Genomic DNA, 27,913 nt, shown 5'->3' with positions numbered 1-27,913 from the left:
ACTTGGTTTTATGATTAAGATCTTTGTCAGCTGAAATGAGCACAAAACAACAAAAGCTTCTTAACAATAGCTGTGCCAATGATATCTGAAAGACAACACAGATTAAACTACCTTGCAACAGTGCCAACTTAATTTACTAGGTTTATGTTTACATAAAGCCACAATATGCATTAAGCAAGATTAAGCAGACATATAACAAATCATATAACCAAGAATTAGATTATTTATCCAGAATTTGCTAAAATTTCATTGGTTTAGCAACCTTTAGCCAACTTTAACATGCTGTCTACTTTTAAATGTAAAATGTTAGGCGATTTTTTAATGATACGCTGTCAAAAAACAGTAAATTCACACTGGAAGCTACACCAATTTTAATTAAAATGAGGTGACAGTTGAGATACACACTAATTTTGCACTACATTCCAGTTTATGCTTAGAAATAAAGCAACAGCCAAAGCTTTTTAATTCAAATTGTATTTTAAATGTTCATATTGCCTTATTACCTGCAGCAGGTGCATTGCGATTATATAAAGCAATGAGATACATATATCTTCAGTTGCTAAATGGGCTTTGAACACTTAAAATGGTTAACCCAGGATTAATAAATGGCCGCATTTTATAAGGTTTATACATTAGAAATTCAGACTGCATACCTTTGGTACTACAATTTGAGGTTAACACCTCAATATGTTATTTTTTCCACATGATTTAATAGATTAGCAATTCACATGGTACACGTTTGGCATTGGCCCCACAATTTGGGGTTGACATAACCTTGCTAACCTCCTTACAAATGTGAAACATTGCTTAAACCAGTAGAGTAGAGTTAACCCTGGGTTAAAGAAGATGTTAACCCAGGGTTAAGCATAGTGTGGAAAAACCCAGAAGTAAATCCAGGCATAACTGGCCCACATCATTTGGCCAAATTCCTTCAGTTTTTTAACCACAAACAAGTTTATTTAAAGTAAAACCATATCATATTGCACTGTGGGTGTGCATGCTTTGAATTAAAATGCTTTGGAAGGTATACTGGTCATTTGTTATAACCCTCTCTCCTTCTGTGCGTCTTTACTACTTCTTCTCCGCTTCATCATCTGGCATGTAGACACTGACAGTAAACGCTCCTGCCTCTGTGCCATACTTGTTCTTCACCAGCAGGGCATATTTCCCAGAGTCGGTTGTGGTAACAGCAGAGATGGTGATGCTGGCAAACTTGCCATGCTCAAACTTCAGTGTGTAGTGCTCATCACACACCAGCGGTTTTTCATTCTTCATCCAGCTGACCTCGGGAACAGGATCACCCCACACGTTGCCAGTGAGGTTGAGGGACTGAAAAGGGCGAGGAGGGATAAAATGTTTTTAAAAGGCCACATTATCAATAAACTCATTAAGAAATGTGATGCACATGATTGATTGTATTACCTTGCCCTCCTGAATGGCGACTACATCAGGCAGGCCGCCTACCACACGGGCACGGTCTATAGATACACAAATCATTTAATTAACAGCAGATTCACAAAGCTTTTTGAAATGTTTTGTTTTCATGATGAAGTAAATCGATATCTGTTCTCTCTAAAGAAATGAACGGCATTTCTAGCTGTCTGAAATATTTCTTTAGGTATATTTATTACGCCTATTAAACAGAATAATAATTCTGCAAGTCAAATGTTAGATTGGATTGCTTGTATAGCGTGCTTTGGTATCTGTACACAAAGACAATCACTTACTTCTCTCTGCTATGGCCGCCGCCCTGAGGAAGGAAAGAGATAAACACAGTTATTTAGGTCTTTAAATAACTGTCAGTGACTGCAAAGGTAATACATGCTTCTCACACTTTTCAATATCAGGAAATGCTTCACTGCAAGCCTAATGTAGCGCAGTCATGGGTGGTCTATTTTAGTATTGTTGTGACCGCTTATGCAAGAAGGTCTTGACAATGCAAAAAGAGAAAGATAACACATCCATGTCACATTAATAGAATATGATGGTTTAGTTTAAACTTACTTCAGTCTCTTGAATTCTTCAAATGCTTCCTCCCATACTATGCAGTGGAATGACAGGGAAAAATAATATAAAAGGCCATACCAGGTATGTAAATAATAATAAAAATAATAATAAAAATAAAAATTATATATACTTAAATTATAATAAAAATAAATAAAATTTTATATTACAGTAAACTTAAAAGTAAGTTGATTCTCTAATGAAAGCAGAAGGACTGCAAGGCCCTGTGTGTTGGAACACCTGAACTCTTACCTTGTCCTGACAGGTCAAGAACTCTCTTGACGCTGCCTTGGCCATCGAAGATATCAATGGCATATTTGCCCTTATCCTTCTCGGTGGGCTCGTTAATTTTGAGCCACAGCTGTTCTCCGGTGACTCCACACTGCACTCTGTCTGAGTGGGAGATCTTTGATTCTCTGGTACCAGTTAGAAACAAAGAGGAAAACATACAAGGTCATTGGCCATAGTTTCATGTGGTGATATGGTACAGTGAGCAAACAAATTGACAAAACTTTGGACTGGATTGGTTTTTGGAAGAAATTATGTTCTTTTAAGTTTAATGTGACATTGAAGTCACATTAAAAAAGCCCACAGACACTGGTAGATAGAGAAGGCGGGCAGTAAGCCTACTTGTGAAGCCAGCCAACACGGAGATCTTCAATATAGTGCACAACAAATGAGTAGAGAATGATTCCATGTTCAGTGCTCACAATCTTGAGCTCAGTAGAAGAGTTGGCTACAAGAACAGAGAAACAAATGCATAAAAATTACATGACATTCATTGATTCAATCCAAGTGCTTGAGAGCACATTCGTAATGGAGAATCATGTTACTGTACATTCAATAACACTGAGTGGTGAAAGATTGATGGCAGAACACTTACCAATAACTCTAAACACTTCGTTCAGCACTGCTTGATAACCTTTTGAGAAAAATATCAGATCACAAATCACATTTAAATAGCCTATCAACCGAAAAAATTAAATATACATTTACTGATTATGACAAACAAGATGCAAAGAATAAACAGTGATATATTAAATTTTATATATTTTCTGAGGGGTTCTCAGAAACGGAAGTTGTCATAGTTGGGTAAACTTCTATAGTGGTGAATGGGAGATGACAGCAAATATATTTTTTGTATTTCCATTTGCTCTAATAGCGGAAGACAAAATCAGTTACAGAGCTTTCATGACTTTCCAAAAGAGTTTGTCAGAAGAAAGAATGATGTCGAATTTGCCATCACTCCCTCAGCCATTGTATTAGAATCACCCTCATAGCGGTGTTAATATATCATATATATACACTCACCTAAAGGATTATTAGGAACACCTGTTCAATTTCTCATTAATGCAATTATCTAATCAACCAATCACATGGCAGTTGCTTCAATAGAGGGAATGCATTAACGTCACTTCCCCGCCGGAACACGCCCCCCTCAGCGGGACTGAGTGGCAGAAGAGCTGCTGCGTGACTGGAGTTAATAGGGGAAACTGCGAAAACGCGAGTAAAACAAACTATTATCAGTTTAAACTAAAAGTTGGCCTCGATATAGTGTTCCTTACAACTTATCAAAGATCCAGTGATCCATGGATATTGACATGCAGCCAGGAATCGTGTTTCCTGACATTTATGTGCCTGATTTCGACGCCGGGGAAATAAATGAAGACAATTTGCCTGTAAACGTTTTATATAAATACAATATAGATAGGTCTAAATCCGAGTGATCACTTACATTAATGTTATACTGTATATCATCATATCGTCCAGCCCTAAAACTTGTATAGTTTTTTGTCAGTGTTTATTTAAAAACATCCAATTATGCAGAATATAGTCTGTTCTGTAGCTTTTTGCAGTCTGTAAAAGTATACAGTACCTCAGATTTCTGGTCAAATCTAGTTGTACAGTCAATCGCAAAGCTCCCCGTTTTAGATGTGTTTTGTGTGATTTTCACGGCATTCACGCTGAAAACAAATGCTGCCGCTCAGTCTTTTTGCCACTTGTGGGCGTGACCGCATTCACTCCGGCCGACGGTGACGTCATGCGCATACCCTCTATGCATTTAGGGGTGTGGTCCTGGTCAAGACAATCTCCTGAACTCCAAACTGAATGTCAGAATGGGAAAGAAAGGTGATTTAAGCAATTTTGAGCGTGGCATGGTTGTTGGTGCCAGACGGGCCGGTCTGAGTATTTCACAATCTGCTCAGTTACTGGGATTTTCACGCACAACCATTTCTAGGGTTTACAAAGAATGGTGTGAAAAGGGAAAAACATCCAGTATGCGGCAGTCCTGTGGGCGAAAATGCCTTGTTGATGCTAGAGGTCAGAGGAGAATGGGCCGACTGATTCAAGCTGATAGAAGAGCAACTTTGACTGAAATAACCACTCGTTACAACCGAGGTATGCAGCAAAGTATTTGTGAAGCCACAACACGCACAACCTTGAGGCGGATGGGCTACAACAGCAGAAGACCTCACCAGGTAACCACTTATCTCCGCTACAAATAGGAAAAAGAGGCTACAATTTGCAAGAGCTCACCAAAATTGGACAGTTGAAGACTAGAAAAATGTTGCCTGGTCTGGTGACTCTCGATTTCTGTTGAGACATTCAGATGGTAGAGTCAGAATTTGGCGTAAACAGAATGAGAACATGGATCCATCATGCCTTGTTTGGCATGATGGATCCATGCCAAACAATCCTACATGGATCCTTGGCCTACCTGAGCATTGTTTCTGACCATGTCCATCCCTTTATGGCCACCATGTACCCATCCTCTGATGTCTACTTCCAGCTGGATAATGCACCATGTCACAAAGCTCGAATCATTTCAAATTGGTTTCTTGAACATGACAATGAGTTCACTGTACTAAATGGCCCCCACAGTCACCAGATCTCAACCCAATAGAGCATCTTTGGGATGTGGTGGAACGGGAGCTTCGTGCCCTGGATGTGCATCCCACAAATCTCCATCAACTGCAAGATGCTATCCTATCAATATGGGCCAACATTTCTAAAGAATGCTTTCAGCACCTTGTTGAATCAATGCCACGTAGAATTAAGGCAGTTCTGAAGGCGAAATGGGGTCAAACACAGTATTAGTATGGTGTTCCTAATAATCCTTTAGGTGAGTGTATATATATATATATATATATATATATATACTGTATATATATTGCTCATTTTGTTGCAGCGCTGGACTAATGAAATTCTGTTGTGTCTGTGCTGAATTTCTTTGAATTGCAAATGAGTGAATTCCACTTCCTGTCATTCCAATTCAAATTCCAATTTAACATCCTGTATGATGTGGCCAGTTCAATGCAAATTCCATCTCATGGACTGAAAGGGAGCCAATCCTTAAATTCAGAATTTTGATCAACCCTGATGACAAAGTAGCTCCTACCTGCATCTGTCAGGTTCAGCAAAGTTTTGTCCTTTCCTCTTTCATCCTTCAGTTTAACCTCATACACTCCTGCATCTTTCTTTGAAATCTGTTGGGGAATTGAGGGAGCAGTCAGGCATAGATATTGGACACTAGTTTTATCAATACAAATCAGAAGTTAAAACATATTTGAACAACATTTAAATAAACAAAACAGGAAAGACCGAAAAGCCAAGCTTTTCTCCTGCGGAAGATGCTGCAGGCCAACAGAGTAAGAGAGGAAAAGACAGCACCATCACAAAAACAACACAGTGACATTGATGGCAACTTATAAATCAACGCTCCAGACTTTTGGCTTGCTTGGACTTTCTTCGGTTTCAGGTTTCTTTTTCCGTTGTGCCTTTTCACTCTTAATAACAAGCTGTGAATTAAACAAACATTGCAGTTAATGCCAGCGCCCCCTACTGGACTGGCAAGGGAGTTTGCCTCTCTTCTGCAGCATGCACTAAATCCACCCCTCTCTCAGTCCATCTGGACTGGCACCTTATTGGTAGTTAAATTCAGTCAAACTAAGATGGCTTTCAATATTTATAACCCATTAATATTGCTAAATGGAGGTCAGACTGGCACATAATGATAATTTCCATTACTTTACAAACTGCCATCCGAATCTGATTGATTTCAGGAACTGCCTTCCCTTTAAACCAAGGTTCACACGGAAGAACCATATATTTATGATATATGGACATAAATGTTGAGAAATATAATACATAAATGAATAGGTTATGCATCATGTCTGTTCAAAGTACAGGACATGAAAAACATGATAAAATAATATTGTATCCAACATAGGTTCAATATGTATGGGGATAGAATTGTTGCATTTTTTCCAAATAAATAGATTGAGACTCACAAATAAATGTAAAGAGATTCACAAACATGTATAAAATTCACAAATATATAAAATTACAAATGTGTTCTGTCACAAACACAACTCTGCCTGGCATTCATTTCTGAATCGCTTCCTGTGAATTTGTAGATCCTCGCACGCATCTGTGGATTTTAAGTAGCTGACCAATGAATAATTGGATTCAACCTTGTGATAAACAAACATGCAAGTTTGTCTAATAGGTGAAATTACTGTCACACAACAGCGTCTCCTACTTCTTCAGTGAAGCAGTTTTAATGACGGATATGCGTAGCTCCTTGGATCTAACGATCTATAGAGCATTATAAATAGTATTTTAAACATTAACTACATGTAGTATGAATCCCTTTGTTTGTAGAGAAGATATAGGTGGGTTCTTTTTAAACGTATGGCAGGTTGTTGCATTCCAAAGAGATCATATCATCCATTTAAAAGTGAAATGCCCAGCAGACAAGCGATATGCATTTATTTATCGGTTAAAACACTTGAACACACAAATAATATTTCATATGAATCAGACTTAATTGTTTTTGATTGTAAAAGTTACTTACAGCCTCCAAAATAAAAGTAAAGATGTATTTTTCAGCATTGCAAGATTTTTATTTGCATTATTCATTCACAAAACCCCAGTACAGCTGCAGTGATGCTGAGGCTCGTACTGTTAAATCACTGATGGTCATTTGGACTCATATTTGGAATTAAACATGATATTATGTCATGTAGTGTAGACAGTATTATTATTTAATATAATTGATACTATTTGCTTTTGACGTGCTGTCGCGCCATTTGTGTCTGGTGTTGAGAGGGTGTTACTGATCATGATGCTCGGGATCTGTGAATGATCATAATTTGTGTATAATCCTGAGTTTATCCTGATTCAAGCCTTAAACTCGAATAATCTTTTGGAAACGGGTGTTTTAACCACACAAAAAGCACTTCAGCTCAGTTTGAACCAAGCATACATAGAATACAGTTGCTTTCAGGGGTGAAAAATGAATCTGTAACCGCGGCAAGGCGAGTTTAAAGGCAAATGTGATTGGTTGTAGCGAGAACATTCTATGATTGGTCAGCGCAATGTGGCAGTTATCTGATTGGCTTAAGTAGACGGTGAGTGGAGTCCACTTATTTGTGGATTTGTCTGCACGCCTTGACGTTAGAAGTGTTTCAAAATCTACAAACGCGTGCGAGGATCGCACAAGAAGCGATTCACAAATGAATGCCAGGCAGAGTTGTGTTTGTGACATAAAACACATTTATAATTAATTTTTTTTTTTTTTTGATTTTTTTTTTTTTTTTGATTTTTGTGAAACCTTTTACATTTATTTGTGGATCTTAATCTATTTATTTGTGAATTTGATACATTTTTGTGAATTTCTTTACATTTATTTGTGAATCTCAATCTATTTATTTGGAATAGTGCAACAATTCTATCCCCATACATATGCCATTTCATATTTACTTGGCTATTTTACTTCCATAATGTGCCATTTTCATTTTATTTATTACTATTATTGCTGTAAGATTTTTTACAATGAGTAAAAGTAGCGGAAAATAGAAGTAAGGCGGAGTAAGTTATTAAATTTGGATAAAAGATTACAAAGATGAATTTCTGGAAAAAGTATGGATGAATTATGCACAAATTAGACCAGGACCATGTATTCAGATAGTAAATATGGTACATTTTCATTTCATGTTGATTTTAAACATTAGCTATTACTTTTCATGAAGGGCAACTTAAATCTCCTTAAGTCTAGGAAGAGAAAAAATATTCTCCAGTACTATGCAAATATCTCATAATTTATGAATCCGTGTGTCAGAGAGGAGAGTGTTTTTTTAGCATAGCAAAGTCTGTAGCATATGTAGGGGAGAGCCGGGACAGTTGAAACACTTTTCAGATAAACGTCGTTTTCTAAGATAAGGTTACAGATAGAATTTTTTTTTTTGGTGATCAACAACTCACATGTGTTCTCTTACTAATACTATCATGTGTTATTCGGTAGAAATATAGAATGATTTAAGTACAAATTTACTTAGTTGTGCTTTGTTTCAATCGTCCCTCCAGAGCGGGGCGATTGAAACACAGGGGTGGGACGGATGAAACATAACAGTTTAAACGGTAACTATTCATCTAATGCTTGTTTTTATGAACAATACCTGACAAGTAACTTATGTACATATTGTTACAAACATATTTTGTAATTTATTTTAATTTTAAGGTTCATATTAACATTTTTGTTCTGTCGCCCAATAAACAATAGGCGATAAGACTTTGCGTAGCCATTTTCCGTAATCTTTCTAATAGGCTATTTTGAAGAAGACAGACAAATCCGTTTCCAATTAATTTTCTTACATTTATTCCTTGAGTCATATTGAGTGATTGAGTCATATTGAGTGTTTTCCTATGACCAGGTTTAACTGGCACGAGTCGCTGTTTCAACCCAGTTAAACCTGTTTTTTCCTTAAACTAAAAAACTCTGATATTATACACTTAAGGGTGTGTTGCAGTACTATTTCACCTGCCGTATTATCATTACAATGACACATGAAACAATAAATACAACTTGTCAGTCAAAAAAAAGTACCAAAGAATTCACTAACCACAATCAATCTGGATTTGTCTATTTTTTCTAACAGCTTTCCGGCTCTAACTTTAAAACGCCATAATGTAAAGAAGAAATGTTTTCGCGGGTCTGATAGGCATTGCGTGCTGTACGTGCTGACGAAATTTGACGTACATGACGTGAGTGGTTTTCAAGGAAATCTCAATGTTTCATCTGTCCCGCGTTTCAATCATCCCGGCTCTCCCCTAGTGTATAATACTGCATCTAGCAAAAATGCATTCATCATAAAAATCATATGAATGCTGGAATCCCAGCTCAAAAACATCCCCATAATAGTCTGACCTTGCCAATGTCAAAGGTCAACACTTCATCAGATTTTCCGATCTTCTTAGCATCCTCATCATCCTCTTCAATCTCAATTCCATCCTTAAACCAGGCAATCTCAGTGGCAGGTTTGATGTTTCCAACCTGTAGCATGAGAAAGATGGAAAAAGGGGGATTTAAACAAGTATCTTTTCAACCCGAAGCACTGACAGACGGTTACATGTACCTACCTTTGAATCCTAGAGCCTTACCTTGCATTTCAGATGCACATCACATTCTGGGGTGACCTCGAAACTAAGATACTCAACGAAGTGAGGACCTGTGTGTGGGAGAATATTCTTGGACATCTCTTCAAAAATTAAAATGTGATTTAATACAAAAAAGACAGTGTAAGGACAGCGTACCTTGCCTTCTGACCCACTCTGCTCTCTCAAACTCAGATTTCTTCTGAAGCTCAGCAAACTCTGTAAAACAGCATTATAAACAGAAATGATCAAAGCATGCAGAATACAACTTATTTTGAGTGTCGAATACTGTTTAGAGGCCATTCATAAGCATTTCCCAGAGCTAGAACAAAACACATTTGCTGTCACCCCACCTGTCTAGTTCATTTGTCTTTGGAGCTGTAAATGGTACTCTTCTGCCCCCTAAAGGACATACTCAAATAAAGCTCTATTAGGTTGGTGTTCTAGTGAGATTGGTTCATGCTAGGATTGAAGCAAAATTATATTTGATCAGGTAATGACACAAATATATGGTGGGGCCAAAATATGGGATTCAAAATCTAATTAATTAATTAATTACATAATTTCATTTAAAATAAAAACATAGAAAAGTCATGATGTGAAATGAATTAAAAAAAAAAATCTGTTTGTATGATTGTCACTAATTTTTCACTTAAGTTGTTAAATAATAAAATATTTATTTTAATTATTATTAGTAGTAGTTATGATTTAGAAATTACGATTTATAAAATGGAAGCATTTGGTCTCAGACATTTGCCTATAGTGTTTTCTTTTTATTAGTTTGACTTTGTACAATTATGCTATAGGCAAAAAAACAAAACAAATAAAGACATGGCCTCACCTTCTCCGATAAGCACTAAGCTGGTGCGACCAGTTGCTTTGCCATCAACAAGGTTGAATGTGAAGGTTCCTTCATCAGTAACCTCCAGTGAATCCATGAACATCTCAATGATGCCAGTGGTCTTGTTAAAGTTCACTGTGTACTTCTGAATAGTTTGACAAACAAAAGAAACAAAACATGATCATGTATGCTGTACAAGACTGTTTGATAATTAATGTTATCAATTAATGATAATTAATAATTAATCCATTTGAGCTAAAATGTTCTGATATCTCATACCTTTCCTTCATGGACGATATTATCATTGAAGACATACTCCACTTGGCAGTTAGAAGTGAACTTGGCAACTTCGGCCCAGAAGCGCACACGGCCCTTCTCCTGCAGCTCAATGGCCATTTCACTTTTGAAGGGAATTACTGAAGAAAATTGCTCACGATTAACTTATAACAATCTACTGAGTGGTAAATGCATATTAAGTAAACATACTGTAATATAGACAGTATATTATATATAATATACACACGATAATGTATACATAAGATATATATAATACAAATCGGCAGTTGGTATATACTACTAGGTAAACCACTTACTGGGGAACTGGTGGTCACGGCTGATGTCCAACAAGCGCTTAAGTCCTACAAAAAGTAAACAACATTTCATATAATCAAGCTTGTCTTATGTGCTTTTCTTACTGGACCCTAAGAGAAAATCACTGAAGTGAATTATTTGTTGTGTGGAATCATTTGTTAATTGTTTATGGAATAGAAATCTGCAGCTGCTGTACACTCCAGCTGACGCTGAGAAGCAGTGATCTCCTTATGTTCCCTTCTTAAGCATGAGCGTCACTCAAAGAAATATAATGGGATGGAATATCACCAGCTGCGATTGTGTATTAAAGGAAAGTGACTCACCTTCCTCAGTGAGCGTGTAGCTGGCAGAGACACCGTCAGTGTTGGTCACCACACAGGAGTAAATGCCCAAGTCATCCAATGACGGGTCATTAAAGATGGCTCTGGACCTATATAAAGACAAATTAATGGATCTGTCAAAAATAGTGTATAAAGAAATTACTCGCATATATAGTTAACCCTAATATTCTGTATATAATTAATATAATATAATATACATTCAAGGTTAAAGCTTCAGTAATATCTATCTGTATTATTACAGGTATTTGTTTTATTTTTATTTTTAAAAGTACATTATTTCAATGCCCAAACATAAAAACAGTCCATCTCAACAAAACACGATAAGTTAATAAAACTTTGCATGACTATATTAGACAGTTCAGAAGTCGACATACTTGCCCCCAGCAGTCTGAATGGTAAGACGAGACGTGTCAGTGAAGGCCTCGTAGTTTTTAGACCACACAAACTGGGAGTCTTCTTTAAGATCGGAGCACTCAAAGATCAGAGAGATCACACCATCGTCATCCACATCCACCACAATCTCATTGGTGCCTGTGTAACCATGTGTAAAGAAATTAGAAGTGCAGGTGGAGAGAAACAGATGTTTTCCTCTATGACACAGCTGTATCCATGTCCTTGAAAAAAATCTCACCAGGTCGGGTCTCAGCCAAAATTGCATCAGTTGGCTTTGATGCTCCTCCAACACCTGCCAGATTCTTAGCATGGACGCGCAGCCTGTATGAAACACCCTCTTGGAGACCAGATAACTTTATTAAACAGAGAAAACTATTATGAGTGAAAAGCCCTCTGACATTTTGTTCTTCCTGTTCTTTTGAACAATAACTAAATGTCTCAACACAAAAAAAATAAAGACGCATTACAAAAACATCATTAAAAACAAAAGCCAGTTCCAAGAAATTGGCTAGCAATTACGCCATGAGAACAGCTCTGTCTCCACAAAAATGAGCTGCATAAAACAAAATAACTAAAGTTTGAGAACCAACCCAGTCGCTTTAAGAAAAAACTCATTTAATACCTGCATGTAAGTATGTTTTGTGGATCTCTCTTGGAAACATCTCCATTTGCCATTCTCTTCCTTATAGTCCACATAATATCCAGTCACAGGACTGCGGCCATTGAATGTTGGCAGTTCCCACAGAAGCACCATGGAGTCTTTACGCACCTCCTGGACACGGAGGCCACGAGGAGGGCCTGGGTTTGTTGAAAAGTAAAATGCACAAAGAAACACCTGTCATACATCACTTCAGGTAAAATGGACAAATAAACCTGATCATGTAATTACTGTTGACTAAACTTAGGGTACGTCTCAATCAATTCCCTAGCTTCCTAGGAAGAAATAGTGTTCTCAATGTCTTAAAAAACCTGGATGTATTATTTTACATAGTTTGATTTCTAAAGCTGTAAAAAATAACTAATAGAATTTTCATTTTATAATAAATATATATATTTTTTTCTATTTTATCAGCACCATCGTACAAGCCAGTAAATCGTGAACAGCTGACAAAGTCATGGGGCCTTTAATATTATTGTGGATAATAGGAGGCATTGAGAGTCAAAAAGGTTGAGAACCACTGTACTAGAGTAAACTAACTCAAAAAGCCAATTTACACTCCAATAGCTCATATAACATATTGAGCATTACTATTTCTCCCAATCATTTTTCTACGAGTGGTCTGTCTTTTCCCCATTATAATCTCTCGCATTTAGTGATTTAAACAAGAACGTATGTCTATAAAAGTGTCTAATATAAATTCTGACTGGTTTACCTGGAACAGCAACAGTCCATTCCTTGCACTCCAGGGTGACAGTGGGAATGGAGGCTTCACTAATACCAGCTTGATTGAATGCACGCACCTGGAACTGGTAGAATTTGTTTTCCTTCAGGTCTGTCACCTAAGTCAAAGAGACAGTAGGAGAGAAAGAGGAAAAACAGTTATACACTAGACTAGACCATCAGTGTTGATCTTCAATCTTCAGCATCATAAGCATTGTCATCCTAAATGTTAATTTCATCAAATTTTAGAAGCAAACATGTCAAATGTGTTTTTATTTCTTAAATCCAACACTGATATCATGACCTACCTTATAAGATGTGCCAGTGACTGCCTGGAGGTTGAGTTCATGCCACTTGCTTGTGACTCCATCCTTCACTGTTCTGTAGTCCAGGTAGTAACCTCTGATGTCTGCTCCACCAGTATTAGAAGGAGCTTGCCAGCCCAGCACCATGTAGTCACGGACCCTCTCCAGAAGGGTCACACCGGTGGGAGGGCTTGGGACGGCTATAGAAGGATAAGACTTAGTTTAGCCCAACGACTCATTCACCCATTGACAGTTTTACATCTGTTAACCCAACAAAGAACTAATGCACATTCTCTTTCCGAAAGAGTAAAATATCTGTTGTGCATCTTCATTGCAGGACATCAGCAAGTTTAGCTGTTGTGTGCTCTTAAAACCAAATCATGTTTCTTTATACACACATTCTGCATTTTATTTTCTTTGAACAATGCAGTCAAAATAATAACTTCACACAACATTGTCATTCCCAACATTCAATTATTACAGACAAACATCGCTTGTGATCTTCACAAAATCAGTTAGTCTGTAAGCATGCCGCTCACGTTATGAAAAAATGTTAGAGTTAGATTTAGAGTTTACATATTGCATTAATAAAATGAAGCCTTTTCACATTCTCAGTATCCAACTGTAATGAGAAAAAAATAGCATTTTCTTAATTGTAATGCAAAAATAAATAAGTAAAATAAGTAACCTACAGAAATCAACTAATCATCCATTTAACAAAAATATTATTTATTTCATAGATACCGGTATGTTACTATGTGTCCATTTTCATTACTGTAATACAGTAAAATACAGATTTATTTTTGTAATACAGTGTTCACATTACACTAATGACAAACTGGGCAAAACGTGCTTAAATATTATAAAAATAATATAAAGGTGTACATTTTAAATATAATAAATTGTATTTTTTTGTATTTTTAAATTTATGACCAAGTATATTCTCTGTGAGATTCCCCCGCCTGTCCGTTACACATAATGATACACATCGATTTTCCAAAGTCTGAACAGGTTTATACTTACTGTGCTAAGGACGCAAGATGACCTTCACTCAACTTGTTCTACCACCCAACTTGCTCATGCATGGGTTTGCATCACACACCCTGCAGTTATTCACGAAACATACAGCACAGACACACCTGCATGACAACACACAAGGCACACTGTCCGATTTTCAGTCAACATGTATTTTACATTCTGGGAAAGTTAAAGAAATTCCCCTATAGTTTCTTTCACATGGCTGCTTTGTTAATCTTAGTACCTGGATGTTTGTGTCACGCAGGATACACTCAGGTAATGCTACTTAAAGGAGTACTAATAGCAGGACAGGGCATGCAGAGACAGGACTTGCTTTAATAAGATCTTCATGCAGCATCCATTGCAGGCTTAGTTGTGTGTGTTTTTTTTTATTTAGCTTGGCAATACTAATATGCAAAGTATGAGTAGCACAGCCATTATATATATAAGGGTGACTTCAGGATAGCATTGAAGGCTAAGCAAGAAGATATTACACATATTGAGTGAATTTTGTAATTATAAAAATTAGTAGTAGTAGTAGTGGTAATAATAATAATAATTAATTTAGTGTTTTTGTTTATTTTAAACCAAAGCTAAAGTTTAGCTAAATATTTCATAGAGCTAAATTAAAATGCGAAATAAAACAATTTGAATGGCTTTTCAATGTAAACATCAAAACTAAGTTTGTAAATTATATGCCATGCAACTTTGTACCCTGCTCAGTCTCTATATCCACCAAGGTGTACTTGGCCTGTTACTGGCACCAGCAATCCTCACCAATGCTCGCTTGCACAATGCAGGCCTCAGATTCTGCGGTGCTTCCACTGTATCCTGCAGCATTCACAGCCTTCACCCTAAACACGCATTTGTCCTCAGTGTTCAGCCCATGGCACACAAACCTGCACAACAGAAGAAACTGATAAGTTTCAAGACAAGTTAAGACCAGTAACAGAACAATAGCTTGGTATAAATATCTACACAAGATGTTTTATTGTAATTTATTTGAAAAACCTCTCTAATTTTAATAACAATGCACATTTATAGCGGTTTTCTATCTCAGAGCTCCTAGTCAGCCCCTGGTTGGCATACCTAGCGCCTTTGACTGGCTTGTTGTTGCAAGGAACCCACACACCGCTGCCATTGATGCTGACCTCAATGTAATAGCCCACCAGATTCTTAACCTCCTTAGATGCCCCCCAGCGCACAACCACAGAAGTGTCAGTGTTTCTGATGGGAACAACAGGCCCTGGGACAGAGGGCAGGTCTAAAAACAAACAAGAGAACAGTATTCATCCAATTTAAAGGCATGTCATACTCACACTTATATTTACAGGATCATAGCAATCATGGAAAACATTTTTTGTTCTTTTGAAACAAAACATTTCATCGTACTCTACCATTCAAAAGTTTGGGGTCGGTAAAAATCTGTTTTTGAAAGAAGTCTCTTCAGTGAAAACAACAATATTGTGCAATATAATTACAATTCTAAATAAGTTTTCTATTTTGATATTTTAAAATGTAATTCCTGTGACGGCAAAGCTGAATTATTCCAGTCTTCAGTCTCACATGATCCTTCAGAAATCATTCCAATATGCTGAATTAGTGCTCAAAAAACATTAATTATATTATCAGTGTTGAAAACAATTGTGCCGCTTAATTATTTTTGTGGAAACCATAATATTTTTTTCAGGATTTTTTGATAATCCTGAATTTGATAATTTGATAACCACAAAATAATAGCATTTATTTGAAAAAGAAATCTAAATGGCTTTATTGTCAATTGATCAATTTAATGTGTCCTTCCTCACTAAATAAAAGTATTCATAAAATATTACGGACTGCATATCTTTTGAATAGTTCTTTCCTGAACTGATACTACTAGTACTGTCCAAAATTCATTGCCATGGGTTGTTTTTGACGGATTAGAAAGTGTATAATATACAAGTGTACAACCCTTGAGGCACTTGTCACAGAAGTACTGAAACAATCTAGAATCTAGAACATGTGTCACTAACCTATTTTCTTTTTCGTGTCAAGTGCTAATACTCACCCAATCTGTCTCCCACAGTAGTCGCCCCAGTTTCCTCCGACGGCTCTGCAACTCCAGCAGAGTTGCAGCTGCGGACGCGGAAGCTGTAGGATTTGCCCTCAGCAAGGTCAAACAGGGCAAAACGGGGGGACTTCACTGGCATCCCAGTGTTTACCCTCTGCCATGTATCTGTACCCACCAAACACTGGGAATAGATGTTAGTCTCAAATGTGATAAACATACATTGGGAAATCAAATACTTTAAACTGTTTACATTCTGCCTAACCTTTTCCACATAATACATGACACCCTCGTGTCCTCTCTGGATTGGAGGTTTCCAGCTCAGGACCACGTAACTCTTAGTCGCCTCAGTGACAGCCAGGTCAGTAGGTGGACCAGGGACCACACCCACTGAAAGAGACAAGAGAAATAATGCTTCACACAATCACAGAAAATATCGTATTTTATATTCACTAGTACATTTAAGCTGCGTTCACACTGCCAGCGACTTTGCCGCTGTATGTCGCCAGTCTCTGTACTGCGAGTCGCTTGTGGGCGTTCGTAGTGCTGTCGCTCTAATGTAATTGGTAGACTGCACGTCTGGCCATATCTATACTAAATACCATCACAAGTGATATATATACAACTATATCATTTTAATTTTAAAATCGCTTCTCATTTGCATAAAGTTGAAATTTCTGAACTTTTGTCGCGTGTCTCGCGTCGCTTGACACGCCCACATTCTGTCGCCAACGGTCACTGTCGCTCGTGTCGACAGAAGTCGCCAGTGCTCTATTGAAATGAATGGGATAAACCCCCCCAACCTTTCCTCATTTTTCCTCATTTTTTGTTGAAAATTGCTTAAAGCTTTTGCTGCTTCACTTTGCACCCTTTCAAATGAGAAAGCTTCTACAGTAGCCAGTTTTTTCAATGAGCTAAGTGCACTTTAGCTTCTTTACCCCTTGCAAGGACTTACTTTTACATAAATGTTATTCTTTTTATTTTTGTCTTCTTGATTGTATATTTGATTTAAGTCTATGATTTGATTTGTATATGTCTGCCCTCTGACAACGCAACGCAACATGAAATCAGATTTGGTCAGATGTGTTTTCTTAATATATGCCCCACGTTAGAGATGCACAATATAGTAGTTATTGGGTGATATTAGATATGTATTTGGAGACAGTTTTAGATTAACTTTGACGTCATCTAAACCTCACTTGAAGTTAATCTTTAAAACAAATTTATTAACACTGTTAAATGTAACGTAACAAATCTGTACATTATATTTCCGTGAAGCTAAAATAGCATTTAATACAATTGATTTTAGTTTTCAGCATTTCGTTTTTTTCACTACTGTTCAAAATGTATGGTTAAGATTTTTAAAATAAATTAATACTTTTATTTAACAAAGGCATATTCAATTTATTAAAAATGACATTTAGATCATTTATAATGTTACAAAACGTGTTCTTTTTAACTTTCTATTCATCAAAGAATTCTGAAAAGTATCATGGATCACACAAAAATATTAAACGGCAATAAGAATATGTTTCTTGAGCATCAAATCAGCATTTTAGAACGATTTCTGAAGGATCATGTGACACTGAAGAAGATAATGATGCTGAAAATTCAACTTTGCCATCACAGGAATACATTACATTTTAGAATATATTAAAATGGAAACAGTTATTTTAAATTGTAATAATATTTCACAATATTACTGTTTTTACAGTATTTTTGATTTAAAAAAAATGCAGCCTTAGTGAGCATAAGAGACTTCTTTCAACAAATCTGACCAACCCCAATCTGAACACTAGTTTAGACAAATTGTGTGTGTAATATTTCACCCGTGGGATCTTCCTCCGTGAATTTGATCATTCCCGTCCATGGAGCCGAAGGACCAGCTGTGAAAAAAATTAATACTCATAAGCAAAACTGACTGTCTTTGTTTTTCAGTTTTTATTCTTTGCCATTCAGTCTTTATTCTTTTACATATATCCTTCACCTCTAAGACGGGCCCGGTCTGATGGGTCCATGGCAACTACGGTGTCAGAGGCCCGGGACGGCCGGCTCACACCAGCATTGTTGAGGGCTCGCACCCTAAAGGTGTAGGAGCGGCCCTCAATAAGCCCAGTGACAGGAAAACGGGCATACTTCACCGGAGTGTCATTACACTGGGTCCAATGATGAGTGCCAACCTCCAACCTGTAAAGAAATATTTAAATATGACATATGAGCACTGACATGGGCTTTGTGATCCCAATGCTAGTGGCATTTGACTCACCTGTCAATGAGGTAGCCCATAATGGAACTGCTGCCTTCCACTGCAGGCTGCTTCCAGGTAACAACCACATAGTCTTTATTAGCATCATGACAACGCACGTCAAGAGGAGCAACAGGAACCCCCTCCTCCTCCACATCAGCATCTGAAACACAAATCAGCTTGATTAGCGCCCTGCTGTCATATCTAATTATGGCAAAGTGAGATACATGACAGCGCCTCCGCTCTGTGAACACAGCTAGCTAATTTCAGCTCTCTCTTAACTTAGGAAGTATTTTAATGATCTTATCATATAAGCTTCAAAAAGATACTTCCTAAAAACATTTGTATAATACTTCTGGAAAAAACACATGCCATTTTTGAGCCAACGACCAGCCTAAAATCCACTGAAGTGGATATAATTAGATTTTTATTCATAAATAAATATATATAAAAATTAGACATTAAAATTTTATTTCTGTTTTAATGCATTTAATAAAAAAAATAGATGAACACTATGATATTTTATACTAGCTTTCAAAAGTTTGGGGTCAGTATGATTTTTTTCATGTCTCTTATGCTCACAAAGGCAGCATTTGTTTGTTTATTATTGATCAAAAATACAGTAAAAAACACAGATATTGTGAAATATTATTACAATTTAAAATAATGGGTTTTCAGTTTTATTTCATTTTAAAATGTAATTTATTCCTGTGATGGCAAAACCAGGATACATTTTTTCAGCATTCTTTGATGAACAAAGTTTAGAACAGCATTTATTTGAAATATAAATATTTTTATAGTTCTCTTTACTGTAATTTTTTTTATCTATTTAATGCATCCTTGCTGAATAAAAGTATAAAATTGTTTTAATGTTATAGGGCCCAAACTTTTGAAAGAAAGAGTGTAACTTGTTCTTCACACTGGCTGTCTTTAGTGCTGTCAACCAAAGATAGAAGCAACATTCCCAGAGAGAAACCGAACACTGTAGCAACTCACTTCTTAAAGATACAGTGCAAACTTGTGCACCGACAATAAGACATTGCCGTTCATAGTGAAATGAGACAACTTAAGATTACTCAGCACAAATGTGAAGATTGGACTCACCTCTGACAAACACATAGGCAGAGTGGGTGTCAAAGCCTGACTTAGTGTTGACACGCAGAGTGTAGAGACCCTCATCTTCTTTGTTCAGATGCACAAGAGTCAAAGTGGCACGCTCACCACTCCAGTGCATGTGCACCCACTTAGAAGGTGACAAGACGACACCTGATTAAGAAAAGGGATCATTACAGACTGTAAACTCCACCTTAATTAATGGGTAATGCAAACAAATAACACAGAGGACGAAAGTGATTAGGAGATGGTGACTTATGCTTCAGTAAATTTGCAAGTAGCTTTTTAAGATGCTGGTGCAATACGTTCATACCTACCATTTCTGTACCACACTATCTCTGGCTGGTAGCGCTTCACAGTGGGGTAGACAATGACTGTACAGCCCAAACTCATGGTTTCTCCCTCACGGCCAAAAGAAACGTCAAACTTGTCAATGATAGCAGTGTTGAAGGTCACACCATATTCAGGGCTGTAACCATCTGAGCAGAATATGAATAGAAACTAAAAGGTCAAAAAATTATATTATTATACATTCAAATAAAGATATTATTACAATTTATTGTAAAGGCCAAAACATTACATTTGCACTCATATAAAGGTTTATGTACTTTATATGAGTCCAACTGCAAAAATAAAAAAAGAATAAAGTTGTATGGGAAACTTACAGGGCCTTTCAATCACCTCTTCTCCTTCTTTGAATCCTTTAAAATGAAAGTGCAAATAAACTTTTGGTGCTTTTAAATGAAACTACATAACTGAATGCTACATTGCAAACAGAACCATCTTTTTCCCTATAAATATTGAAATTGACCTTACACACAAATGTTACATTTAACAGTATTAAATAATAAAGATCCAGTCAAGACATTTCATAGCATTAGCCTGTGCAGAGGCAGTGAAATGACGCTCTAGAATAACACAAGGCATACTGAGGTGCTGTAAGGGTCTTAAAATAGAATGTCAAGAGGACAGCAGGTGTAAACCAGACCAAAGTGAGTTACACACTAGTGTAGGTACACACAGCACGGTTTCTTCATCCAGTATAATAATGTAGACAAAACAAATGCACTGCAGAATGACCCCTTGATTATGACCTTTATTAACTAAAAATATACATCATTACAGTATTTGTAAAATAATTCAGGTCAATGAATAATATCGACTTATTATATGAAGCCAAGATCTGAGCTGTCAATCCACACCAGTATGACTTTGAACACATGTAAAACACTAATTAAAAATGTGCAAAATGTTTTAAGATGTGAACTGCATTAAAAAAATCTCACTTTTAATAATGACAGAAGCAAACGCAGAACTTTCTCCCTTCACGTTGAGTGCAGAGATCCCGTACTCAGCAGTGTCGCTAAAATTACAGCTGCAACCCACAAGAATAATTATGATATAATTTCAACAATTTAACAAAATCAAACATTATGCAGTTTGTAACAGCCGTGCCCTTATTGTTTATCTTTTTGCATCCCTCTGATATCACTAATAAATGAAATCATCCCACACATTTAGTGTAATATATTAAAGAATCCCAAAAAAACTTCAACAAATAAATAAAAACTTTCTTTACTTCTTAATTTCCAGAGAATGCATGTTGTATTGGCTCTCTGCGGAGTATTTCTCAGGGTGAGCCTTAGCATCGATTAAAACATTGTTTTTGTACCTGAAAAGCAGAATTAGATGGAGGGAAACAGAACAGGGTTAAATTAAACATTGGTTTAATGACTAATGATTATATCTATCCAGCAGTGTTTCTGACCAGGCCACGCGGGGTTTGGGCCATCCTGCCACAGTGCAGTGCAGCGTCAAACTCTTCCCCTCCCACACGGTCTGGCCACGTGGTTTCACAATGAACTCTGGGGGGTGAGTCAAACTGTCTGGATTCATCTTCTTTTGGAATTCTGCTTTCTCGTGCATCTTGAGTAACAAAAATAATAATTAAAACCCTGGGATAAAACAATCATACAAATACTGACACTGTTGAAATAGTTCTATCAGAAAAATCAGTATGAATAACCTCTGTTACAATAATGCTCAAAATACAGTTCTGACATACAAAAAGTTGCACTAACCTTTTTAACATTTAAAGGCATAATGTTTTACACAAGCATCTTGTTCAACATATAAGGTCAAACCTTCTTGCTCAGAGTCAGGCGTTCAGCAGACTCTCTCATACTGGTCTCTCTGGTCTTCTTCACAGTTTTCATCTTGAAGTCGGTCTCCCTGGAGAACAGGTTCCTCATGACGACATACCCCACACCCTCTTCCTTCACCTCCTCCTGAGTCTCCATCAGATCCTGGGTGGCCAAATGACTAATCCAGAGGATTAAGTTAATGAGCACAGTCTAGCCTAAAATTGACCTCTACTGTTAGACAAATGAGTTCCATGGTAGGTGTAACTGTTCTAGAGGTACAGTTTTTATTTAGACAGCAAAGGGACCTAGGAACAACTCCTGATTTAACTTGTGTTCAACTGGGGAAAAAAGGCATTACAAGTTTCGATGCCATGAAAGTGGATAGATGACAGAATTTTCAGTCAGAGTTAATATATTTAACTGAAACCCAAACAGTTTTTCTTTAATTGAAATAAAATAAACATTAAGTGAAAAACAAACTTATTTCAGCAAGTTGCCAAGATAACATTTCTTTTTTTCATTAAGTGTAACTTGATGTATTGATGTAACTAAAACTGAAATAATATAATTTAAAACTATATAGGCAAATTAAAAAAATATATATATATAAAAATGACAAAAACACCAAAGATTACAAGGAGAGATTTCTTCTCCCAAGAGCCTGAGACTGATGTTGTTGTTACCAGTCCCAGAGTGTTGCTCTTTTTGGTGTGTTTTAAGCTTATGTGTGTTATGGCTATAGTAGCAGCTTGATGTGTTAAGCTTAAAACAAGATCAGACTTAAATGTCTTGTGGCTGTAGTGTACAGTTTTGAGTTGTTTGCCCGCTGTTGAGTGTTGGAGCAGTAGGGAGTTGGGTGCCCTTTTCTCCTGTTTTTGCTAGTTAGGAAGTTAGGTAAGAGTTCTGTTGTTTATTTTGTATTTATTGTTGTAGGTTAATTAGATTTCCTTCAAACAGGTAGTGGTCTTTTGTTTGTTGTTTTGGCTTAACCCACTCCTGAAGAGCATGCTTCATTTCCCTTTTCTTTTTCTGGAGTTGTTTGTTTAGTTTTCTTTTTCCACTGTATCAATGTTATCCTTTATTTATTGTAAATAAATTTATAATACATCTTACTTTGTGTATTGTGTACTGGGACTCAGATAAGTTAACTTCTCTTTGTTGCCGTTAACTTTTGCTTTAAAACGTTACTTCCCTTTTGCCCCTAGAAAACTAATTGGGAAGGTAACAATTGTCATTCGCAAGCAAACTTTCCACATCAACTACAATAACCAAGTTTTTTCAGACTACCTAAGTGCACTATGCATTTACCTGCTTCTGAAGACTGGCACAACGTATCCAATGATCTCGTCGTCTGTGTCCACCGCCAGGTGCGAGCGCTTTTCTTTTTTGGAGAGCGCGCTCAGTTTCTTCTCAATCTTCTTCCCTGAGATCTTGTGCCTAAACAACAGTTAACATCAGCAATTTCAAAAAACAAACAGTAGGATTATATGGCAAAAAACATCAAAGCCACTACTGAAAGATTTTGTAAATGGATGAAAATACTTTATTCCATTATTCCATCAAAAAATGTCAGTTGTTTATTTTTCTTCATAGTTTCCTAACGCTAATGGAACAAAATGTTCAATATTTCAGCAGGGATAATGGAATAGGATGGAATAGAGTCAGTTGAAAGTCAATCTTAGTGTGTTAGTGTAAAGTAAATATTAGCACAGACACCCACTAAATTAAGCATTTATTAAAAAAAAAAAAAATGTAAAAAGCCTGAAATAAGCAGCCCTGTAGAAAAAGCAATTAAACCAATATACACTACAGGTGGCAGAGCACATTTTTTACTCCATAATATAGTTTTACATGTTATATTGTTCCTCAAAGTTTTATCTTAACTTTATTTTTTTAATGGCCATTTTTGTTGATTGTTGGTAAAAGAATGATCATGACCAGTTGGAAATAAACATACTTGAAATGTCATGTCAGCAGGAGATAAATCATATATGATCCTGACACTCATTCATAACTGCCAACAACATTATAGGCTTTGGAATGATTTATAGATAAATCATAGAGCTCTGTCTGTGATCTGAGAGACTTATAACCTTTTATCTTTAACACTATTATAAAATATTTTAGGATTATAGCAGCTTCCAGTCTATTAGAATATTGTTTCATAAGAAATACAATAATACAAAGTGCTGTTATATTTTGCAAATTGTTCTCTTGAACGACTATAGGCTAAACAATACAATAGTAAATAAGAAGATTATAAGTTGATTAATCAGAAATATTTACATATATTACAACAATTCAGAATTGCTGTCAAGAACATTCGACAAGTTTAAAAAATTAAATTAACCATATCAGAGTAAAGAGTGTTTGGTTTGTCATACTTAAAGGAGCACAAATAACAACTATCAGAAACAGTAATAAATTGTCATAACTGGTAAAAAAAAATATGACAATATCAGATTTCCTGCATCATTTTCTCGGTAATCTGGCTAAAACGTCACCCAAAAGTGAAAATTCGGGCATTATTTACTCCCCCTCATGTCATTTCAAACCTGTATGACTTTCTTTCTTCTGTGGAACACAAAAGAAGATATTCTGAAGATTATTCTGAAAACTTTCTCAAAATATATGTTTGTGTTCTACAGAATTAAGTTTTAGAATGACATGAGTGTGAGTAAATGAAGACAGACAGAATTTTAATATTTGGATGAACTATCCATTTAAAGCAGCAAAGTGTTGTACAGTTTATGTACAGTTACAGTCCAGCTAAACTACTGATTTCAATTTCCAGTGACCATAAATAATCCTTGAGAGACCATTAATAACTTTGGCCCATTCCCACAGAGGCTCAAATTCTTCCTGCCACAGAGTGCAGTCCTCAATGGCACATATGTTCCTCTATAACAAAAGTCTCTGACCTAAATATTTATGAACATAGTTCCAATGCTCAGAAATATGGGCATGAAGATAGATTTTAAAAAAAAAAACTTAAAATTACTTCTGTAATAGAGCACAACAGCGACAGCACACTCAGCAAACTAATTTCTTATAGCTTAAATCGTATACGAACATAAATGGGAAAACACTTATGAGTATGAACCAAACCAACTAGAGAAGAGATGAATCACAACATTACAAACTAATATTAGTGTAAACACTGTGTGAATCAGTCAGTCACAACAGGCTCAACCAATGAAGTGAGCTCGAGGCAGCACATCTGTTTGACTGATTAAATACACATTCTGATATACACATCAAGTAGTTTGAGAGTGTCTGAAAACTCTGCAAGGTGTCACAGGAGTGTGCGGTTGCTACTGACCACTTTAGAATCAATATTCATTTCCATGGCAGCAGCAACTTCTCTGATTGGTGAAGTGATGTTGAGGTTATTCAAAAGGTATTTGGCTATTAATCACAACTTTTAAAAAACTAAGCTGAAATGACACTGATGTTAAGCTTCTACAAAAGCATATATCATCTCTTAACATTGCTTGAAAGGTTTATTTATCATTAAAAATCAATTTATCTATGGAGAAAATGACAGATTTTTGCTTCTGGAACTGTTGCGCACTATATCATCCATATAAAACCACCAATGATTATTTACTCACCAATTTAAAAAAAAGATGAAAACATGATACATCCCTGCAAATGTCATAGAAAAAGTATTTCTGTAGATGATTAGATTTTTTAGAAACTATGTTGTGATTTGCTTTAGTTATTGTTTTGTTATTGCGATCACTAAGCACTGATGTCATTTGTGGTCATCACAAAGTGAAGCTGATAACAGATAACGAAAGAAAATGCATTAGCGTACTTAGTTCTTTGTAACATAACATTAGGCTCATAGTTCCCAACACAAAAACCACACAGATTTTTCTGGAGGTACTGTGCTGATCTGTTTTAAAGCAAACAAACATCATAAGGTTATAATGAAAGGGTTATTTGTTACTTCATTTGATGCATACATTTTCAAATAAGCAGCGTGTAATGTGTTATAAAAGCACTGGTATCTATCTAAAAAGCAGTGCTTGTGAGGGGGTTGCTCTACAGGGAGCATTCTTCAGGGCGGCATGAGCACAGGGACACTGTCCCCTATATGTCCTCTTACCCATGGCCGCCCACATAAGCAGCGTAAGACTGGCGGCTAACAGATGACAGGGAGCTTTGGTGATAGCTGCTCTCATAACGCGTCTCAAGGTCCCGTTGCTCCTGTTCCTTTTGTTGTTTTAAGGATTCTGACATCCTGAGGTGCTTTTTAGATCGTCCCAAGGACACCCTTTTCTCTCTGCTTGCAGTCTTAAGTACAATTCCCAATGAATGTTAATTCAAATGCACAAAAAACAACACCTGACTGCAAACACTTACAATTTTGATAATGAATTTACAGTGTCAGAAAAAAAGTGATGCGTGCAACAGTTTGTCACTGGGGCAGTAGAGTAGTGATACGAAGTACGAACCCTTAAGGTACTACTATGAACCTTTTAGTGGTAAATAAAGGTACAAATATGTCCCTTTAAGGGTACTGCCTCAGTGGCAAGCTGTTGTACCCCTAAAGGTACCATTTTTTCACTTTTTTTTTTAGAGTAAGTTTGACTATTTGGAAATACTGTATGGGCCAACACACATATCCAATACATTTGACTATGTCTCTTTGTTTGCATTTTCAAAATAGTAACAGAAACATTCTTCTTCAAATTATAATTGCATAAATAATTAAAATGACTTAAACCACTAAAATTATTTAACATCATAACAGCATTAATATAAAAATTAAAAATAGGCTACAAGGTGCAACAAAACTCCTAGTATTTAAAGTATAATATCAGACCACAAAAGATTAGCAACTAGTTTTGTCTGTTGTGATGGCAACTAATTCATAAATTCACACTGTCCTATTACACACAATTGGATGAGTTAAACATTACTTCCCTTATTGAGCCAGGGCTAGCCTCTGTGAGAAATATAAAGTCACTTACCAGGTCAAAGTTGCTTTTTCAAAAAGAAGAAGGGGCAAACTCCAAAAAAACGAGAAGCTAGTGAAAATCCAGGCACGGCGGCGGGTATGGGGCAGCCGACAGAACGGGACTCCGCTGAACAAAAATAATGCTGCCACTCTGCAGATTGTAGCGTACAGCCACGACCTTGTATGGCCACTGGGTCTGTTAAATATAGACCCTGACCAGGCGGCAGGCAGTTTTAGCATGAACTCTGAAAACGCGCGTAATTCAATTTCTAGACAGAGCAAAAGCAACGTGATATCATTTAAAGAGCTACACGGGCAAGACTGCTGTAGGCCTCCTCGTGCCGAACGTAATCAGCTGTTCAATACAGAAGCGATTGAGTGTGATGTTGCGTTTTATAAACATTAAACAATAGGGTAATTTGCGCTAAAGTTACCCCTTTTAACACATTTGGTCAGTTGTCGTGTAAATGTTGTCATTTTCCAGGCAAACGAAAAATAGTTCTAAAACAATCCAAGCACGTGGCAAAGCCTTGAACTACTCCCTATCGAAACTGCAGGTATAAGTCTCAGATATAAAGATTATTTTAGATACGTTTATAAGCAATTTAGAATGTTGTCTTCTTCCAGCTAAAGTGATCCTCTGTATGAGATTTTTGTTATTTAACACAAGGATTATATAAAAACTATTTTTGAGGTTTATATTTTTTTATGTTTTTTTTTTATATTTAGCTCTATGTAACATAATGCTTGTGTTTTAAAAAAGCCAGATGTTTTTGACGCATACCATGTTAATGTAGTTGTTGTTGTTGTCTTGTAATTTAATTAAACTAAATCTGACCTATAGCTAATATGTGAAAACCATAATAACCATAAACACACCCGTTACCTTACTGTAACAATTCACCTTTCATTTTATAAGTCATTTTGACATTTTTCCTATTTGATCATTTGAACCCACCCCCTCAGGGTCACTCATGGGCTATTCCAGTCCGTGATGTAATGAAATGTCGACGGGACTTTCCCATGACACTAATCAATTAGAGGGGTGCTGTTGTGGTGTTTCAGCGTTGCAGGCGGTGTTT

General features: G+C 36.4%; 1 protein-coding gene across 3 annotated transcripts; it reads right to left on the bottom strand.

The window, feature by feature from the left end:
* Window positions 1-936: 936 nt before the first annotated feature.
* On the bottom strand, window positions 937-27,086 carry myom1a (myomesin 1a (skelemin)). 3 transcript variants are annotated; one of them, XM_056267513.1, is made up of 38 exons: window positions 26,845-26,934; window positions 25,977-26,164; window positions 23,171-23,299; window positions 21,863-22,040; window positions 21,487-21,644; window positions 21,298-21,390; window positions 21,005-21,093; window positions 20,384-20,419; window positions 20,036-20,197; window positions 19,710-19,871; window positions 18,627-18,768; window positions 18,348-18,547; window positions 18,190-18,246; window positions 16,626-16,750; window positions 16,361-16,544; window positions 15,400-15,574; window positions 15,088-15,209; window positions 13,297-13,493; window positions 12,981-13,107; window positions 12,230-12,405; window positions 11,846-11,960; window positions 11,589-11,745; window positions 11,197-11,303; window positions 10,876-10,920; window positions 10,562-10,698; window positions 10,283-10,427; window positions 9,601-9,660; window positions 9,448-9,515; window positions 9,215-9,340; window positions 5,733-5,804; window positions 5,405-5,492; window positions 2,888-2,926; window positions 2,635-2,740; window positions 2,257-2,420; window positions 2,005-2,041; window positions 1,728-1,750; window positions 1,423-1,478; window positions 937-1,329 (listed from the first exon to the last, which is right to left on the bottom strand). In XM_056267513.1, exons 2-38 carry the CDS (start codon window positions 26,108-26,110, stop codon window positions 1,072-1,074), a joined length of 4,449 nt encoding a protein of 1,482 aa, XP_056123488.1. In that variant the 5' UTR covers window positions 26,111-26,164; window positions 26,845-26,934; the 3' UTR covers window positions 937-1,071. The 3 variants fall into 3 exon arrangements, with proteins under 3 accessions (XP_056123488.1, XP_056123486.1, XP_056123487.1); XM_056267511.1 differs by lacking the exon at window positions 25,977-26,164 and having other exon boundaries at window positions 26,845-27,086; XM_056267512.1 differs by lacking the exons at window positions 5,733-5,804; window positions 25,977-26,164 and having other exon boundaries at window positions 26,845-27,086.
* Between the last annotated feature and the right edge of the window lie 827 nt (window positions 27,087-27,913).

This window comes from Rhinichthys klamathensis, unplaced genomic scaffold (assembly GCF_029890125.1).
Source record: "Rhinichthys klamathensis goyatoka isolate OS25496 unplaced genomic scaffold, OSU_Roscu_1.1 h1tg000261l_1, whole genome shotgun sequence".
NCBI lineage: Eukaryota > Metazoa > Chordata > Actinopteri > Cypriniformes > Leuciscidae > Rhinichthys > Rhinichthys klamathensis.
This window is presented reverse-complemented; position numbering and strand designations above follow the sequence as displayed.

Excerpts from the sequence above, each read along its gene's own strand:
- myom1a (XM_056267511.1), bottom strand. The coding sequence starts at position 27,071 with ATGCTAAAACTGCCTGCCGCCTGGTCAGGGTCTATATTTAACAGACCC. Across the intron at positions 12,406-12,980 it reads ATGGACTGTTGCTGTTCCAG|GCCCTCCTCGTGGCCTCCGT; the intron begins GTAAACCAGTCA and ends CAACAAACCCAG. Across the intron at positions 9,516-9,600 it reads AGAGTGGGTCAGAAGGCAAG|GTCCTCACTTCGTTGAGTAT; the intron begins GTACGCTGTCCT and ends TCCCACACACAG.